Source organism: Arvicanthis niloticus, chromosome 4 (assembly GCF_011762505.2).
Source record: "Arvicanthis niloticus isolate mArvNil1 chromosome 4, mArvNil1.pat.X, whole genome shotgun sequence".
Lineage (NCBI taxonomy): Eukaryota > Metazoa > Chordata > Mammalia > Rodentia > Muridae > Arvicanthis > Arvicanthis niloticus.
The window spans coordinates 110,288,895-110,307,657 of NC_047661.1; the positions used below are offsets into that span (position 1 = coordinate 110,288,895).

General features: G+C 39.0%; 1 protein-coding gene across 6 annotated transcripts in view; it reads right to left on the bottom strand.

Moving 5' to 3' along the window:
* Positions 1–793: 793 nt before the first annotated feature.
* Tet2 (tet methylcytosine dioxygenase 2) overlaps positions 794–18,763 on the bottom strand; it is a 71,912-nt gene continuing 53,942 nt past the window's right edge. For 4 of the 6 annotated variants that reach the window (XM_076933268.1, XM_076933270.1, XM_034501079.2 and 1 more), the window contains 8 exons: positions 17,692–17,770; positions 16,534–16,627; positions 15,556–15,764; positions 12,467–12,617; positions 9,407–9,496; positions 7,567–7,704; positions 6,157–6,508; positions 794–4,981 (listed from right to left, as the gene is read on the bottom strand). In XM_076933268.1, coding sequence (XP_076789383.1) covers positions 3,654–4,981; positions 6,157–6,508; positions 7,567–7,704; positions 9,407–9,496; positions 12,467–12,617; positions 15,556–15,764; positions 16,534–16,627; positions 17,692–17,770 — 2,441 coding nt within the window. In that variant the 3' untranslated portion in view covers positions 794–3,653. Of the gene's footprint in view, positions 4,982–6,156; positions 6,509–7,566; positions 7,705–9,406; positions 9,497–12,466; positions 12,618–15,555; positions 15,765–16,533; positions 16,628–17,691; positions 17,771–18,763 lie in introns of those variants that run through there. The other 2 variants (XM_076933271.1, XM_076933272.1) reach the window with 2 other exon arrangements.

Consider the following 18,763-nt stretch of genomic DNA (forward strand, 5'->3'; position numbering starts at 1 on the left):
GAAAACTATGTGCCCTGAGGATTCAAGCCACGGCTTCTAAAACAGTGATGGGCTGCCATTAGTGGCAGTGCTGGCTTGAAACAGTCCCAGACAGATCTGTCACCGAGCTCAAAGTTACTAGGTGCATGGTCCAAGCTTTGCATCACTGGAATTAACCTTGGAACTAGGCCAATAGAAGAAATATGGAAGAGGGAACTCCTTTATTATATGCATGATGCACTTAGGAGGCAGAAGTAGGCTGATCTGAGGCCAGCCTGGTCTAGAATACCAGGACAGCCAAGGCTATACAGTGAAAGCCTGTCTCAAACCAAACTATGCCCAGTGGATTTAGGGAGAATTTCTGAATAGAGCAGTGGGGTTGCAAACTGGCAATATGTGCATGCAGAGAACTTATATGGAACTGAGGACAGTTCTGTTTCAAACTCCCCAAAGGGCATTGCTAGGGCAATCTTTCCTGTAAAAACTCGTGGAGGCCTGAGGGGCAGGAAGAGGAACATGAAAAGGCTAAGACTATAGATTCAAAACAGGGCTTATGGTACCCTCCAACACTAAGACCTAAAATGACAGCCCAGGATCAGCAGCTGTGACCTTTCCCTTCCTGGTTATGTACACAGGAAGTAGGCTGAAAGGAAGCAGGAGATGGGGTGATGAGTAGATCTGAATTGATTTAGATTTAGTTTACCATGTTGAAGAACTATGTAAAAAGTATCTTGTAAATCAACAACAAAGTTACTCCTTTCCATTTTACCTCACTCATAAAACTCATAAAACAAAATGCAACAGAACATTTGAGTGCATTAAATAAATATAAATTTTATTAAAAACACTCACATGGCCTTATCAGGAATGATATAATAAACAGCTTTAAAATAAACTGCATCCATAACATTACAATACTTACAGTATTTATAACCACCCTCAGATTGTATAAACAAAGCCAACATCTCATGAAGGAAACTACATTTAAAAAAATAAAGCATAGAAAAAATGCACACAGAAGTTCATTATCTTAGTGTCAAACTGCAAAAAAAAAAATTTTCTAACAAGTTAACCACACTACCTTGTAAAGTGAACTATACATCACTGTGCGTCACTCGAAGATGAAAAATTCATTCAAGTAATATTGACACCAAGCAGAAGCACTTTCAAGTATAGCTATGTAGTCAAGCTATTCCTACAGAAGCAAATCACAGATCTGCCTTCCACTTGATCTGATGGACAGAGGTGGGATGTCACTGCCTCTCTTCCTACATGACCCATCCTCTCAAACCACACTTACTGCTCCCGTTGGCCAGCAGTTTGACAAATGACAGTGGGTGACATATAAAGCAAATATTCTATAGGGATGGCTGGCTCAAAATTGCAAAACACACCTGCAGGAACCTGATGTAGACTGAACATCATGGTGTGGAAACCATTAACCTTGTGTTTTTGTGTGCAAGGCAGACATTCTTAGTTTTTAGTGACAAATGTGACCAATAAATGACAAAGGTATCCACTGACACAAAGCTACTTGAAAAGCTAGTGAGCAACACTGTACTTAGGCCACAATGTAACAAGAGTCCTATTGCACAGAACACCACCAGCTCCTGGGACTTCATCACTAGATCAGAAGCCATTACTGGTGATTTGTCCAAGAGCCACAGGGATGATTCTTACATCTGTTTTCCCTTTATCAGATCAGTGCTTCCTATTTTAGACTTTTTACTTTGCTGGACAAATTTATAAAATTAGGTTTAGTTATCAGGACATGTACAAGCAAAATAGGAGGGATTCAGAATAAAAAAATGAGTTAAATCCCTGAAAGAGCATATATTAACCGACAGCTTTACATAAACAGGCGACATGTTGGCATAAGGAGAACGAGCTGAAATATCCCTGAATTTTTAGAACAAAAAGTTTGAGATTCAAGTTATACTTGCTAAGAAATCAAGTATTTAATAATGGTATGTCTTAATAATACAAAGATTTAAAAAAAAAATGGTGGTATACAATGGTCTAAGCTTCCACTCTTAGCTCAGTATCCCATTGCCAAGCTAGTGTTGAGGTATTAAGTAGGAACACCACTCCAACTTTGAATGGATTCTTAGCTCACATTAAGATCTATGTGGAGCAATCTGGGTAGCACCATCATGATGTGAATTTTGCTTCAATCTCATATATATATATATATATATATATATATATATATATATATATATATATATATATTTACAGTACTAAAATACTAAAGCATTGCATTAAAAAGGTTTTGTTTTACAATTTAATTTACTATACAACTCTTTTACCTTTTAATACAAATTAATGTTTAAAATCACCACAGCAAACCAGCTGCCTATTTTTTTTTTCGGTTTTTGTTTGTTGTTTTGTAGCCAGTAGACTCATATGAACTTAGCCATCTTATCCACTCAATCTTCCTGGTATGTATAACACTTAGCTAAGAAATGATACCAAAGCACATAACACAAAGGCAGTCTGCTGTCCTGAAGAGCATACAGATCTGTAGGACAGCCTGGGACAAGCTCTGTCTGTAGCATGAAGCTAATCACCACCTGCAGTTAACAGTTCTTAAGCTGTATACATAGGAGCAAGGAGCTCGCCCTACCATGTAAGATGAGCACCAGAATCCATGTTTTGTGGACTAGCATATCCATTCAGGTTCCCTTTGGATTGCAATAGGCCTGTCAATGATAGTGCTTACCAGCCTATGCTTACAGCATAAACACACGGCTAAGAGCAAAGCAAATGTTTTCAAAGCTTTCCTTAAAAAAAAAAAAAAGTAAGTGAAAGTAAACTTGTTTATTTGTTTTTAAATTTCAGTACCTTAGCATTGCTCAAGCTGCCAAAGCTTAGGTAGGCAAAGTGCTTCTCTAAGACACAACTTCAAATATTTCAATACACACTAAGTGTGTGTATGTATACATTATTTATAGTCCTACAAGGACATCGGTGGATAACTACAATCCAGAGGCCTTTAAAATGTCCACATTTTAAAAACTAAGCCGAATAACAAAAAGATAGAAATGTAAATAAATCTAAGATAGCCTAGTTCCTCAAGGGCCCTAGACTACACTGGCTGTATGACAAAAGGCATTGATTTTTCTCAGCTATTAAAAACACCATTTTTGTAGCACCATTTAATGTTAACACCCAAACAATTTCAGTGTTTTGCCATTATTCACTTAAGCTTTCTGTAGCTACTTTGATAGATAAATAAGTTATTATTAAGATTACAGTAAAAACTGCATGTTAAAGTCATAATTCCAGTATTTCAGTACATCATACATCAGCACCAGATGATTCCTGCAACTGCTCTGCTACAGTACTGTGTCCCATGACTGCACACACTTGGTACTAGAGGCAGTCACATGTAGAGTGGTGAGGGGCATGTCACATGCATGACCTCAGCCAATAAGAGAACCAGTGGTCTTGAAAACAAAGATGTCCCTTTGCATAGGATGCTTTACTCTTCCTGAATGCCACCATGACTACAAGACAAGTCGGTAGAGATTAAGCAGAATGGTAAACTATTTTGCTGGTGAGCTGTGACACACTGCATTTGTCACAGATGCTGTAATCTGTCCCTACTGCCCATACCATGAAAGACATACTACTGGCAGGTTGTCCTTGGTGGTCTGACATAATGAACAGCATCATACAAATGTGTTGTAAGGTCCTGTAACCTGAGTGAAAGCATATGGTGATGTAGTCACGGTGGAGTCTGTGGTCTTAGACCCTGTGTTCGCAGCAAGAGACTTAATGAAGCTCAAGTAACTGGGTTCCTGTGGCCACGTGGGCTCTTGCTTTACCTGTTTACCATGCTGTTTTTTCTGAGACACGTGGTCTGATTCATACTTTTCACACTCTTCCTCTTCTTTCTGGGCCTTTCCAGCCATTTTGGCTTCCCAGAAACCAAAGTTATGTTTTGGCAGATTCAAACTCTTATGCTGGTAAAATACAAGTGAGATCCTGGCAGGGTTTTTCCGATTAGGATAGTTTATTTTGGTTGTGGCGTGAAGCTCATACCTTGCACACTCAATGAGAATTGACCCATGAGTTGGAGCTATAGCCACACCTCCAATGAGGGGATCCCGAAAGTTGTGCTCACTATCTGACCACTCCTCAATGTACTCAGGAGCCACATCCTGGTCTGACACCCCAGTTCTATCATGATTAAACCCCGGAAGCACGTTAGCTGTGTGGGAGGCCATGTCATTCTCCTTGTTGTGGAAGGCGTGACTGGAACTGCTCGCTGAGCCTGAAGCTGCTTCAGGGTAGCTGTGGGTCGGGTGAGACGGAAGATGATGCTCACTGGTTTTGTAGTCTGTGTTCGGGTGGCTGTATGGTGACCTGGAGGCAACTCCCATGAAATGGCCATCCATCTTGGGGGTGGAGTAAGGAGAAAATGTTGCCAGGTGGTGTACATTTGGTTTTAGGGTACAGTTAGTGAAGGCATCTCTCTGCATATTTTGGTTTCCATAACTTAAGTACTTAGAGGGACTGTCTCCAAACCTCTGTTGGTAAAGTGTGTGAATGGGTGGTAAGTTCAGATTGGTGAGATGGTCCTGGTTTTGATATCTATGCAGACCTCTGGACTGAGACTGGGGGGAATAGGAACCTAAGAAAGGAGAACCGTTGTCCGCCGACACACTCCCATTGCACTGAGGGGCTGCATTGTTCTCATTGAGAAGCCCAGGGTAGGGGTTCATGGAATTTGAAGGACTCAAATATGAACCCGTGGCATGAGATGAAGTGGGGTAAAAGTTCACACGGTTGGCATCTCCATAAATATCTGGCGTATGTGAGGAGCTGGGGTAAGGACTAAATGGAGTAGGCTGTCTCATGTATACACTGGTGGGCCCAGAAGAATGAGAGCCAATGGACTGAGAGTTACTGGGCAAGATGTGCTGTGGCCGCCCTTGCTGAAGGTGCCTCTGGAGTGCCGCTGGCTTCGGGATGACATATGGCAGCTGCAATTGTGCTAGGAGAGAGCAGGTACAAATACATTTTAAGAACTCTAATAGAGACACTATACAATAGCATAAACAAGCACCCCCCCCCCCAACAAAGACAAAGGAAAGCCAGGGTTCTGAGCATTGTCAACCATAATTCCATGAAAAAACATGAACTATTAATGGTGTATGTCGGTAACGTGTTGCCCTGCCCCCACCCCTGCCCCAGAGCCATTCAACATGCCTCTACCCAGTCTGCATATGTACCTCTGCTTAGTTCATGGCTTCATCTTCAATGCTAACCTAGTTTGATAATGCAGAGAAAGTACTATAAAGGTGCCCCCTCCATCCCTACTGAAGGAAGGGAAGAGTGTTATTTTACTTCAATTGCCTGGCACATGGCAGGACTTGTCAAGAATGGCATTTATCTATATCTAAAAAGGTCAGTCCTACTTCATGAGGACATTTCCCAGGAAGGAAATGCACATGATTGTATGTAGAGCTCCTTGTAGAAATATTCCCCTTGTAAGCTATACACTGTTCAAGGAACCTGCAGTGGAACAGCTTAATCACAGAAACCAGCAAAAAGGGGATTTTCACCTCACAGCAAAGATGACTGGGAAGCAAATTAGTAGTCTAAAACTTACAGATCAAGCCAGTATACTTTCTAAACAGTGGATTTCTTTTCAGTATCTCTAATTATAGACATACAGCAAGGGTAATGGTATATGTCTATAATTACGATTAAGGCAGAAGTTCTTTTGATGAGTGTGGAACATTACTTACACCAGATCCAACTTGTCTATGAAAAAATACTCAATTCTCCCTTTATCCTGCAAATTAGTTTGAATTTATTTCAATATAGCACTGTTTTAATTACCCAGGCTTAGCTACTTGTCTTAAGTTTTCTCAATTCAGTGCTGTGCTTGCATTGAGAGGGTTTATGTTCAGTTTCTCACAATGCCCCTACTGGTCTACTGTGTCCAAGTGCTCCCTCCTTAAACTTGGTGAAATGTTACTGCAGGATTCACTTTTGGCATATAAATCTCTAGTCTGAGATGGATGGTTCAGCAACTCTGACAACTCCAGTATATGATGAACATAGCCATTTGAGGGAGGATTGTGGTAGATTAGTCAGATCATGATTGCTAATACGTCCCAAGGTGTCACCCAGCAAGCACAAGTGTCCTCAAACATCAGTTACCTGTCATCTGTTTCATATGGCTTGCATTTTCCATCTGCTTTGTACATGAGGAAGACTCATTCTCAATCGAGCCATTCTCCAGAGAAGAACCCTTTCTAGCTTTCTTGGTCTTCGGTTTCTTCTGTCGGCCGTGGCAACTCTTAGCCGGGTCTGCTGCTAACCTTATGACTCTTCTCCTCCGAAATGAGTGCAGAACCTGAATGGACCCCTTCCGTATCTTCTCCTCCTGACCTTCTGTACTCCCAAACTCATCCTCAGTAGCGATGGTGTACAACGGCAGTACATGGAGCTGCTCATCCTCAGGTTGTCCTCCGATGTCTTCTCGATTGTCTTCTCTATTGAGGGTGACCACCTGAAGCAGTAAGAGATGTTTTGTAATTACTACAAGAATCCAACAGCACTCAATTCTCATCTGAGTATCTTTCTGCCCTTGGAGCCCCTGTGATCATCCAAAGGCAGGACCATTGCCCACTGCTATCGCCTTATAGAATGAAGAAAAGACTACATGGCTGTGCTATTGTGATTCTACCACAGCCTCAGACAGGGCTGACCAGGGTCATGAGTAGCTATTTTCCTGGACCTAACTTCAAACTATGACTGGTAGCGATTATACCTCAGAGCCTGTGTTTAGAACGAAGGCTGTATTAATCCACTGTGCTACTGTAGGCATGTGCTATATGTAGGCATCCTGGAGTCATTGTACATAAGTCACAAATGAATGACACAGTGTTGATTACTTTCTACCTTTTGGTGACTGGGTATATATCAGGCAACCTGAAAGACACTGATCTTGCCCAACAGCTGGATAGCAAGCCTCAGAGATCCACTTTAAAGTGGATCATTGGTTCACTTTACCAATATTGGGTGATTAAAGATGCCTGCTACAGTACTGGGTTTTACATAGGGCAACCTATTCAATTCTCCAGCTTGAAGCTAAGTGTGTTCCTGGCTGAGCTACTTTCTGCTGATTTTTGATTTTTCTTTTTAAAGATTTTTAATTATGCGTGTGGATGTGTTTATTGTATGAGTTAGCATGACTGCAGAATCAGGAACGTACAAGTCAAGTTCCCTAGAGCTGGAGTTGTAAGCTATGCATGCTGGGAATGGAACTCAGGCCCCTCCCAGACCTGGAAATTTTTATTTTCTTGGCAAGTACTTTGAAACAACAATGTATAGACACAATTTAGATTACTAAGAACATCTAAACTCTTGAGTGGTCAACACTTCTGCTATTGTGCTGCTTGGTTATGAGAGGGCTCGTAGTGCCCAGGAAGGTCACTGGAACATCCATGAAAACAAATGGCCTGGTGATCCCTGCTGAAAGCACATGTATTCTGTGCCAAGCACCATACAGCTCGTGCTTTTCTCACTGGCAGACAGATGCTGCTAGGATTGTGGGGTGCCACTTACCACCGTGCAGCCATTTAACATGTTCTGCTGATCTTTGTGGGCATGAGCAGAGAAGTCGAAACATGCAGTGACCCCTGAGAATGGTCGGCCTTCCTTCAGACCCAAACGGCAGTCTTGAGCTTGGTGTTCAAATTTAACCTGAGAGACAGGTGTGTGTCAAGGGGAAGGCACTTTAGAATGAGACTATTTTGCACTTTATATCTAGAACATAATGGGATGAGCAAAAATAGAGCACACTATTGCTGAAGAAAACTGTTGTGTAATGCCAGAGATCACCACAATGAAGCAATCTATATCACTGACTTACACTGCCAGCTCCCACATCTCCATTCCCTTTCCTCCCTCCAAACCCTTTCATATAACCCTCCCTGCTTTTTCAAATTCATGCCCCTCTTAACTACTTGTTAGTGAAATACATATGTGCTTGCACAATTGTTATTGTAGCATATAACCTGCCCATGAACATATATAGCATTTATGGAAGGTAGTCTTACTTTGATCTATGTTCACACCCATGTAACCACTGCTATAAACAAATCAGGTATATATACCCATTACTCCCCTAAAGTTTCTGCCAGTCTCTGGTGTTTCCTCTCCACCACACAGACAAATGAGGATTATATCACATTTAAAGTCTTCTATGTACAAGGAAGTAACCCAAGTAAAACAAATATACATGAGAAGATAAATCTCTGTAGATGGTTCTTCTGATGATTATAGTTACTATCCAGGATCTACTTTTTAAATAAAAATCCAATCACTCCGTCCTCCCTCACCTTTTACACACACTGAAAGTGTCATTAATGAGTCCCTGTAGATTGATATCAGACATTGTTTTGAACCAGATAGTCTGGAACGCCCTTTTTTCTGTGTACATACCCCTATCCTAGCATTTATTATGTGACAGGTTTTTTTTTTTTAACTTTGTTTCAAAACACATAGAAGTCACACTGATCTCTTGATGCCTGTGGTTGTAAACAGGCTTTTGCTCAGGTTCACAGAGTGATTATCGTGGGGTCAATCTTGAGACTGACCTCATAGCTTCATAGCCTTCATCTCACAAAATCAGCAATACCGGCTTTTGGGTTTTTTTTTTTTTTTTTTGTTTTTGTTGTTGCTGTTTTCTTTCTTCATGGAGACAAAGTCTAACAATAACTCAACACCTGGACCCATGTGTAATAAATGCAAGGCACACTGTATAGATGGCCCTGTATAATTAGGGTTACATGATTTAAACATACTAAATAAAATCTTCACATGGATATAAATTAGTAGATGAAGCATCATTAAGAGTTAATTTAAGGCTGAAAAAGTATGCATTTTTAAAAGCAATAGAAATAATTCAAGTAGTTTTAACGATTAAGAAAACAAAGAGTGAGGCTGGAGAGACTGCTAAACTAAGAGCATTTGGCTCTTGCAGAGACACTAACTCACATCGTGGCTTACAGTTTTCTATAATCATAGGTCCAGGGGACCCAAGGCCCTTACCATGCAGTCCATTCACATGCATGCAGGGAGGCCCTCATATGCACGAAGTCACTTCTTCAAAAATAATTTTGGGGTTGGGAGCTGGTTATGCACACCTTTAACCCCAGAATTTGGGAGGTGGAAGCCAGCCCATCCAGGACAGATAAGGCTACTTAAAGAAACCCTATCTCACCAGGCAGTGGGGGCGCACATCTTTAATCCCAGCACTTGGGAGGCATAGGCAGGTGGATTTCTTGTGTTCCAGGACAGCTAGGACTACACAGAGAAAACCTGTCTTGAAAAACAAAGTTTTGGACTGGACAGGTCACCAATAATAAAGTTTGACTCACCAACAATAAAAAGATAAACTTACCTGATTATTGTAAGCTTCAGGTGCAAGCTGCTTGTATATTGGAGCAATATCTGTAGCCAGTTGATTAAAAATAAAAGCTAGCATTTCTTCCTGTACAAAAAAATGATTCAACAAACTAAATTAAACATGGATATATATATAAATGTGTGTGTGCATTTAGATATGACAGTCAGCTGAATTATTCCCAAGTATACTGGTTTTCTTACTATAAAAAAATCTTTATTTTTTATTGGATATTTTATTTACATTTAAGATATAATCCCCTTTCCCCATTTTCCTCCACTCAGGAACCCCCAGTATTCCCCTCTTCCTGCTTATATGAAGATATGCCCCCACCCACGATTTCCCCAACACTGGGGCATCTGCCTAGCCTTCACTGGACCAAGGACTTCCTTACCCACCTATTCCTGACACTGCCATCCTCCCTACTGGAGTCATGGGTCCCTCCCTATGTTTTCCCAGGCTGGTGGTTTAGATTCTGGGAACTCTGGTTAGTTGGTGTTGTTGCTCACCCCATGAAGCTGCAAACCCTTTCAGCTCCTTCAGTCTTTCTCACTCCTCCATTGGGAACCCCATGATCAGCTCAATGGTTAGCTGCTAAATCTTTCTAAAATGACCACTTCTAATATGAATTTGTATGCACACCTGGTATATCTATCAGATATCTACCAGGTGCTATCTCTTTGGATTTGGGTATGATGGGCCCAGTCTCTACTTTGCATGCAGACTGACAATTTGTAAACACAAACCTATGCTGGGGGGGTGGGTGGAGTGGTGAACAAGCCAGCTGGCTCATGGGCACACAACACATCTTCTCACTATTCAAATATTCTAAAGAAGACAAACTACTAAATTTGGCTACTTCTAAGCACTTCATAAGTTACTGTACATTTTAAATGTGGATAAAATTCTCTGGACTAGCCACATTCAATACTGAACAGTTTGTTTAAAAAGGGAAACACTGTTATATTCCTATTAACCCATACTCACAAAGAAAAGTTTCTGATGGGCTTCTAAAGTGGCATGTACTTGGTTTATATATTCCCACTGACACTTATTTTAAATTGCTGCTGTTGAATAATCTTGGGAGGCTGGGGAGATAGTTAGCAATTGCTGCCCTTCTAGAGGACCCAAACTTGTTTCTTCTCATTTATGTTGGCTGGCTCACAACCACAGTAACTCAGTTCCAGGTGATTACAGGCCTTCTTCTGGGCTCTAGAGCACCTGGATGTGCAAGCATGATGAGCTGAGGTTAAGCCCAAGTACTCACATAAATAAAAGATAGTACCTAGAATAGTGCTGGGGTGGCAGAGGCATAAGAAAAGCTGGGGCTCCCCTGATATCCATTCTAGTCAAAGCAGCCTTGAGCTTAGTGAGAGACTCTCAAAAGGGATAAAGGAAGATGCTGGCTACCACAAGCATGTGTGAATGGACACACAAATGCATGACACACACATCAAGAGATGCAAACTTTAGTAGGTAGGTAGAGATGGCTGTGCACCAGAGCTGCTTAAGAAAAATCTTATTTGTATCACTTATCTGTATTTATTATAACTGCAGATAAAGATAACATTTTCCCTTTAGATGAATATAACAAATTTAATAACATGTGTGGATTTTAACCCTTTAGATTCTATAGTTAGAGAAAATGTTAATATACAAGTGCCAAATATATTGATGTTTTTGGTCTATCAGTAAACATTTACATGTTCTTAATTAAATCCTACCATCTTCAAAGTATTGTCTTCCAAAGAATCTGTATTCAGATAAAAAGTTTGATGGTTTTAAATGAGAAATTAATGCTCATTTATTCAAACTGATTATGTATCCTAAAAATCTTAACCTGTTTTAGTTGCTTGAATACATTCACCACACTAATTTAAATCTTGAGATATTAGAAAGTGTAAGCATGACTTTTGTAATTCAAACTTGAAAGTGAATATCACAAATCCTAATGCTTTAGTTTTCTGATGTCCCTTTCTGATTCCCCAGGGCAATAAATTACAGCCACTTTAAACAGAGCCATAATGTCTCCAATAAAGTATTCCTTCCATTAAAAAATAGTATTTATATATTGCATATAAATCCAATGTTTTTGTAATTTATTTTTATGTATTGGAAGTTTACTTGTGTGAGTGTCAGATCTCTGGGGACTGGAGTTACAAGACAGTTGTGAGCTGCCATGTGGGTGCTGGGAATTGATCTCAGGTCCTCTGGAAGAGCAGCCAGTACCCTTGTTTGCAATTCCCAGTATCATAGACCTTTCAAGCAGGACAACTTCTTATTTGGTCTAAGAAAGTATAGGCAAATTTTTGGTCAAATACGCTATGAAATAGAATGTTAAGTGGAGCCTCATTGTTATACATATCAGTGTGAAATTACATTGAGAAATCAGAATGTCATAAACATTAAGGGTCTATTGCCCATATTACAGACTTTTCTTTACACAGAGCCTCATACTTTAGTCCAGGCTAGCCCACTCAATTTACCTTTGGCATTGGTATTCTATAGAGGCCTATGCACTGGCTAGTTGTGTCAACTTGACACAACCTAGAGTCATACCAGAAAAGGCAACTTCCATTTTAAAAATGCCACCCTGTAGGCAAGCCTGTGGTTCATATTCTTGATTGATGATACTGGAGGACCCAGCTCACTGTGGGCAGTGCCACCCCTGGCCTGGTGATCCATGGTACTATAAATGGCCCAATCAAGTAATAGAGTAAATCAGTACCCATTTTTGTTTGTTGCCTCTGAAATAGTTCTATGTCTCCAAGTTTCTGCTCTGACCTCCCTGTATGAACTACAAGCTTTAAGGCAAAATAAGCCTTTTTATACCCAAGTTGATTTTTGTCATGGTATATAGAAACCCTAGCTGACTACCCACATGTAGGAGTAATTTGTGCTGCTACACATATTTATGATAAATTTATAATACTTTGTATTTAGGGTTTAGCCAGAATATGTAGGTTCATCTGAGATGAAATTCCTTCTTGAATGAAAGGTCATTATGCTCATTAATTCTGTATAAAAAATAGGTTATAGATTAGGAAACAAACCAACCTTTTCTTGCTTATTTCCACGTAGCTTAAATTTCCTTGGGTTCCTGCTTCTGGCAAACTTACATCCATTATAGTACATGCTCCAAGAACAACCAAAAGAAAAGGAGGCACCACAGGTTTCTGGATCCTCACCCTGACACAAACAGTTTCTGCTGAGAGAACAAAGAACATTATAAATAGTCTCTGACAATATCCATCATGTGGTAACAAGTGTAATGTTATATACACATTCTGATAAGGGGGAAAAAACTACCAAATGTTCTGCAAATTACACTGACACCTAGCCAATAAACCAAACTATTGACCTAGTTTCCCTGATGGACACAGATGAACAAATTCTTGAAAATTATATTTAAGGACACATTAAGATCATATATTCTGGTAGAGTTGGTTTCATTCCAAGTATGCCAACTTGGCTCAACACACAAACCAATAACAGAAATCAAATAATTTTCTCAAAACAAACATGAACATTCTTTCAAGAAGTGCTAAAGAAACTAGGAAATAACCTATCAACATAATAAGGTGATGAAGTCAGTCAACATATTAAATGGTGACCAGCTCCTTGCACATCAAGAATGAGGCGTGATTATCACTGCCCCTTTTAAATTCAATGCTCGTCTTTTCAGCAAACTCCAGAATCCATAAAAATCAACATGTAAATAGCATGTTCAAGTTTACTCCCCAGCACCCACACTGGGTAGCTTATAATTGCCTATAGGTTCAGTTCCAGGGGTGTCTAACACTTGTAGCCTGTGGTCACTAGAATGAACATACCCAGAAATAATCAAAAAATAAAAAATGACATGTGAATTTCATTTAAATTTCATGACAGTGAAATTCTCTCAACTTATTAAAAACATTCTTACACTATTACCAATATTTTCAAATAAAATACAAAATAAAATTAACCAAGAGATAAAAGATCTCTATAATGAAAAATTCCAAGACAATCAAGCAAGATAAATATCTATAGATTCAAAGTAATCAAATTTCTACTTATATTGTTGACACCCCTAGAAAAAGAAATCCTACTAAACAGGAAAGCAAGGCTGTATCATAATAACTAATTTAAATTATACTACAGAGCCATCGTAACAAACCATCATGGGACTTATACAAAAACAGATATTTAGACACATGGAGCAGAATAGAGGATCTAGGAATAAACCTGAGTTACAGCAAGCTGACTTTTGATAAAGATATCAAACTACAAATTTGAGAAATAATGCCTGAATAATCCACATGCAGAAGTAGATGTGGTCCACCTCATACAAAATTCTTTTCAATATGAATACAAGTGGGGAAGCAGAGAAGGAGAAATCCTCCTGCAGTTTTAGCCTCCAGCCAACAGGTGCTATCCACACTACAGTGGGTCGACATACATCAACTAACCCTAGCTATAGATATTCCTCAAGTCATGCCCAGAAATGAGTCCACGCTGCTTCTAGATCCTGTCAAGTTGACAAACATGAAGTAGTGGTAATGACAGTGAGATTACATGGCACTAGAAATCTTACATGAAGGGAAAAGTCCTTAGTAAATACATTTCTAGGGATCAAATGTAAGATATTTAAAGAACTACAGAAACTCAATACAAAGACCAAATTATCCAGTCAATAAATAGGCTAGTGAACTGAAGGGAAGGGAAATAAATGACCAATTATTTGAATGTGTTAAGCACACATTAGTACTGCTTTAAAATTAAATATCACTCAAGTCAAAAAATTTAAGGAAACAAATGAAACCAATGCTGTTGATGCCGTGGGAAAAGAGGAGCCTTTATCTATACATATATACTACAGGCCAGAGTATATGAACCTGTGCTGACTGTAGATGTCAGTGTGGAAGCTCCTGAAAAAAAAATCTAGAAAGAACTGTCACACTATGGCTATCCCACACTTGGAACAGCTTAAGACTGTGGCTTAGTTTAACATGGTCATCTTTAGTTTCCTGAAAATAATTTCACTTTCTCTGGTTCAAAATTTTGTGGATGCATCATGTTTCTGTTTATCCATCTATTAGTTGGTGGACATGTTAGTTGTATTTCCTGGCTTTTAGGCATAATGTAACAAGCATGGTTGTCCTTCTCTAAGTTATTTTCCTAAGTTCATTAGTAATTTAGAACCTGAAGCCTACCTTGAAATTCCATTGTAACAACAATGAATACCTCAGCAAGTGTCCCCAATGTGCCTTCACTTTTGAATGTACATACCTTTACCAGAATGAATGAAATAATTTGTAAATCTGAAAAGTAATTACATCTAAAGCAGATCAGAAGTTTACAAGTCATGGGTCAGGAAGTGAATAAAACATTGGAATAATCATCAGTAAAACGTGGACTGAAGCCAGTGCAGAATAGACCATGACAATTTGATCAAATTTGTGGAAAGCAAATCAGTTTCAAATGGGCAGTTATACCTGTATAACACTGAAAAACTCTAAGTAACAAATCTGATTACCAGTGAGATTGGTAAACATGGCCATGACTCACAGCAAATGATTCTGTGTGGTTAAAATCTACAAGTACAAACTGTAAATTATTTTTAGACCAACTGTGAGAAAATGTATCAGGGGAACCTTTGTGTGCTAGCATCATGCAGAAACTCACAGGAGAGGAATAAAACCAACCTGTGTGATGAATTTCACTTACTGAAAAACTGGACAAAGTTAGCCCGACAAACAGTAATAGATACGTACTAACTACCTAGCAATAAAGGATGGAGCAATAGTGAAAAGGGAAGCAAGGTTTGCCCTACAGAAATAATTAGAGTAAATGGAACAAGAATTTCAATTTCTATAGAACTTTATGAATCTTGAAATAGTGGATTAAAAGTCAATGACCTGAATACCGAAATGGTATCTTACTAAAATGGTAGCCACATTAATAAGGGGTGCCCAACGCGGCATAAGAACTAGAATAGAAATGATACAGCCATTGGATGCAGACACCTAGATTTTACTGGAAATGGCTCTTGAACAAAGACTGCCTATGGACCATAATCATTCACTACCCTGACTATGCCCCACCACCACCCCCCCAATTTATCAAATCCCTCTGGAGAATGGAAAGGGCCTAAACCCACTTACTCTTCATTCTTAGAACAGCGACGACAGGTGACTTCGCCATATTTGCCCAGGATCTCTGTAAGGTTTGAGTAGAGTGGGGAGGCCGAAGATTCTGGGATTCCATTCCATAGCATGATGACAACAATAATCACTGCAGTCTCACACGTATGATGAGGTCGCTGTCGTACCAAACTCAGTATTTTCTCCTTCTTACTTGATTTCCGAAATATCTGTGTGGATTAACAATCCACCCAAACAGTCCCACCCCACCCAAAACAGAACAAGGGTCAATTGGAGTCAATACTTGCATATGCATGCTTTTTTCATGTCTGGATCAAAATTATCACCACCTGCAATTTTATTGCCCAGCTATACAGTGGGAACCTAATTAACTGTCAGAAAAAAGAAAAGGTCCAAAATTACTCCTCAATGGTTAGCAGACCATGCCTGGTACAGTGGGCAGTAACCTCCTATAGTGAGAAAAGACATGCAGGATCTTAGCTGAAGGCTTTCTTTAAGTAGCACTATAAATATTAATCTGCCGCTCAATCTAAGGACTATTCTTTAGACCCATGGTTCTCAACCTCCCTATACTGTGCCTCTTTAATACAGTTCATGTCGTGGTGACTCCCAATCATAAACTTATTTTCATTGTTACTAAGTAACTGTAATCCTGCTGTTCTGAATCATAATGTAAATGTCTATGTTTTCCAATCACAGGTCTCAGGTGACCCCTGTGAAAAAGTCACTCATTTAACCTAAGGGATCACAACCCACAGCTGAGAACCACTGCTTTTGACCTCTAAATTATTTCAATTGAAATAATTCATGATTTTAGAGCCACTCTGCTTTTAGAATACAAGGATACACATAAAATATGCTCCTTCCAACTGGCAATGTTCTTTGGCAAGAGTTGGGCAAGCCAGTTCTTGAGGTTAGGTAAACAAAATAGAAGAGAAGAGCAAGAATGAGCAAGAATCACTGACAAGGTATACTTACCCATTTAGCAATAGGACATCCTCGAGAGCTCTTGCCTTCTTTACCAGTATATATGATTTTTTCAATCCTAATAGCTTCACCCTTCTCTCCAGACCTTAAAGAAACACACTATTATTAGATGACTTTTATGTTTTTGTCTGTAACCACATCTGAAAAAATAAAGGGCTTATTTAAAAAAAAAAAAAAAACTTTGGTCTAAGCCAAGCATAAGGCCCAATAGTCTTTTCTTCGGCATCCAAATATACCAGAAATTATAATAGATTGTTCTGCAATTATATGCTGGGTGAAAAGTATTGGGAAAGATATTCCTATATACAAAGTATAAAATGAGTTTGCTAAATTCACTTCTTAAAAGTATGATTTTCATCCTTATGTTTCTAAAGACATCTGGCCAAGTTAGTATCCAGCTATCTAAGTTAGAACTCTAGAAACAGATTGTATTCCCAGTTGCAAAAGTGCTATGCACTAATAACAAAAGAAAATTAGGTAGCTCTGGCAGGTTACTGTGGCTGGGGGTGGGCAGCATGGTGAATTTCTATAACTTAGAAGCACATGATTTGAAAATAAGGCCAAGAATATTGTGTGCTGCCCATACATATGCAAATATATTTTAAAAACTGCTACTTCTTAACAGCACAGACCCCTTCACTCAGAGCTCTATCTGTAGGAAAGGCCATCTGAGTTTAACATACAGTAAATGAAGTCTCTTAGTCAACCTTTCATCTTTTACACTTGCTTTCTTTTGTAAGAGAAACAACTTATTTGCAAAGCTAAAATCTTAACTCAGTGGTCCTTTCTCAGACTGCTTTCCCTCATTTTTTCTTTGACACACTAATAGGAAATACACACAGTAGGAGAAAGCCAAGTGAGGCCACTCTTTGTAACCTGTGCCAGCACTCTGATGCAGGTTGGATTTGTTTGTGCCTGGGGTTTCTAGCATCTATCTCCAAGTGGACAGACAGCCTGTGCCAGCTAAGTGACTATTTGTCCTGTCAAATATTGTGACTAGTAAATAGCAGTGTGTTGGGTTGGCAACCCTGGAATAGCTAAGCCTGCTGATTTACACTTGTTTACTGCACTGTGTGGGGGGAACTGGAAAAACTGCTGTATATACAGGGGGTAACCATTAATCTGTCCTGTGCCTTTTGAGTTAATTACCTTTCTTCCAGGATTGTTCTAATAGCTGCAACATTAGGACCAGCTCCTAGATGGGTATAATAAGGAGCTTCATCTTTGTCTGTTGAGATAATAGAAGATTATTTTAGACCTCAATTATACTAGATATTAAGGCTACATCCACAAAGATTATCCTCCAGCTGTACATTAATGGCCCTAAGTAACTTTAATTTTTTTCTTTAAACTAGAGTACATTGCTGGCTTGATCTATTAGAACATGTGCCAAGCCAAGTAATACATACACAGTAACTACTGGAAAATTATCACTACATTTCAGATACAACATAAGAAATTTTAAATCAAGATATAGAACCAAACAATAAAGGAATTAAAATGTATCATATGTAATAAACTACAATGAAGTCTTTTTAAGCAGGAAAGAAAATCTAAGAATCATGTTTGCCATTTGAAAGTCTCTTCCTTTCCTGTTTCAGTTTCGACTTGCGGGGTCCAGTTTTTCTGCTGCTTTTTCTCCATACCATTCAGTTGGATCTATTTTGCCTGCACTTGTGCTTTCTGAGCTAACTTACATAGGGATCCTAGAGTAATAGTAACTTACATAGTAGTAAACACATATATGTATGCATATATATGTTTAAAGAGTATATAAATACATATATTTAAAGAGTACACACACTAAAGAAAATGATCTAATACTTAAATTTTAAGATCTGATTTGAGGAGAAATGAGCACATGCATCAGCGGGGTTTTGGGAGCAGGGTGTGGTAGTGAAAAGTTTTTCCTTTTGCATTACAAGTGTCTGTACTTTAAAGACAAAACAAAAACAGTATTTGAGCCTTTACAAATGGCTCCCAGTATAATTTGAGGTTAGGGATGGGGATTTTCCCAGAGGTTCTTTTATTGTTAAGAATTCTTTTTTTCACTATCCTGGTTATTGTTTGTTTCTTTTTCCATATCAAATTGAGAATTGCTCTATGCCATTGAAGAATTGCGTTGGGGATTGCAATGAATCTGTAGGTTAAAGATTAAAAAGAAAAAAAGGCTCCCAGACTCCACCTTAAGAAAGAAGCCCCATATATGAAGCTGATTAAT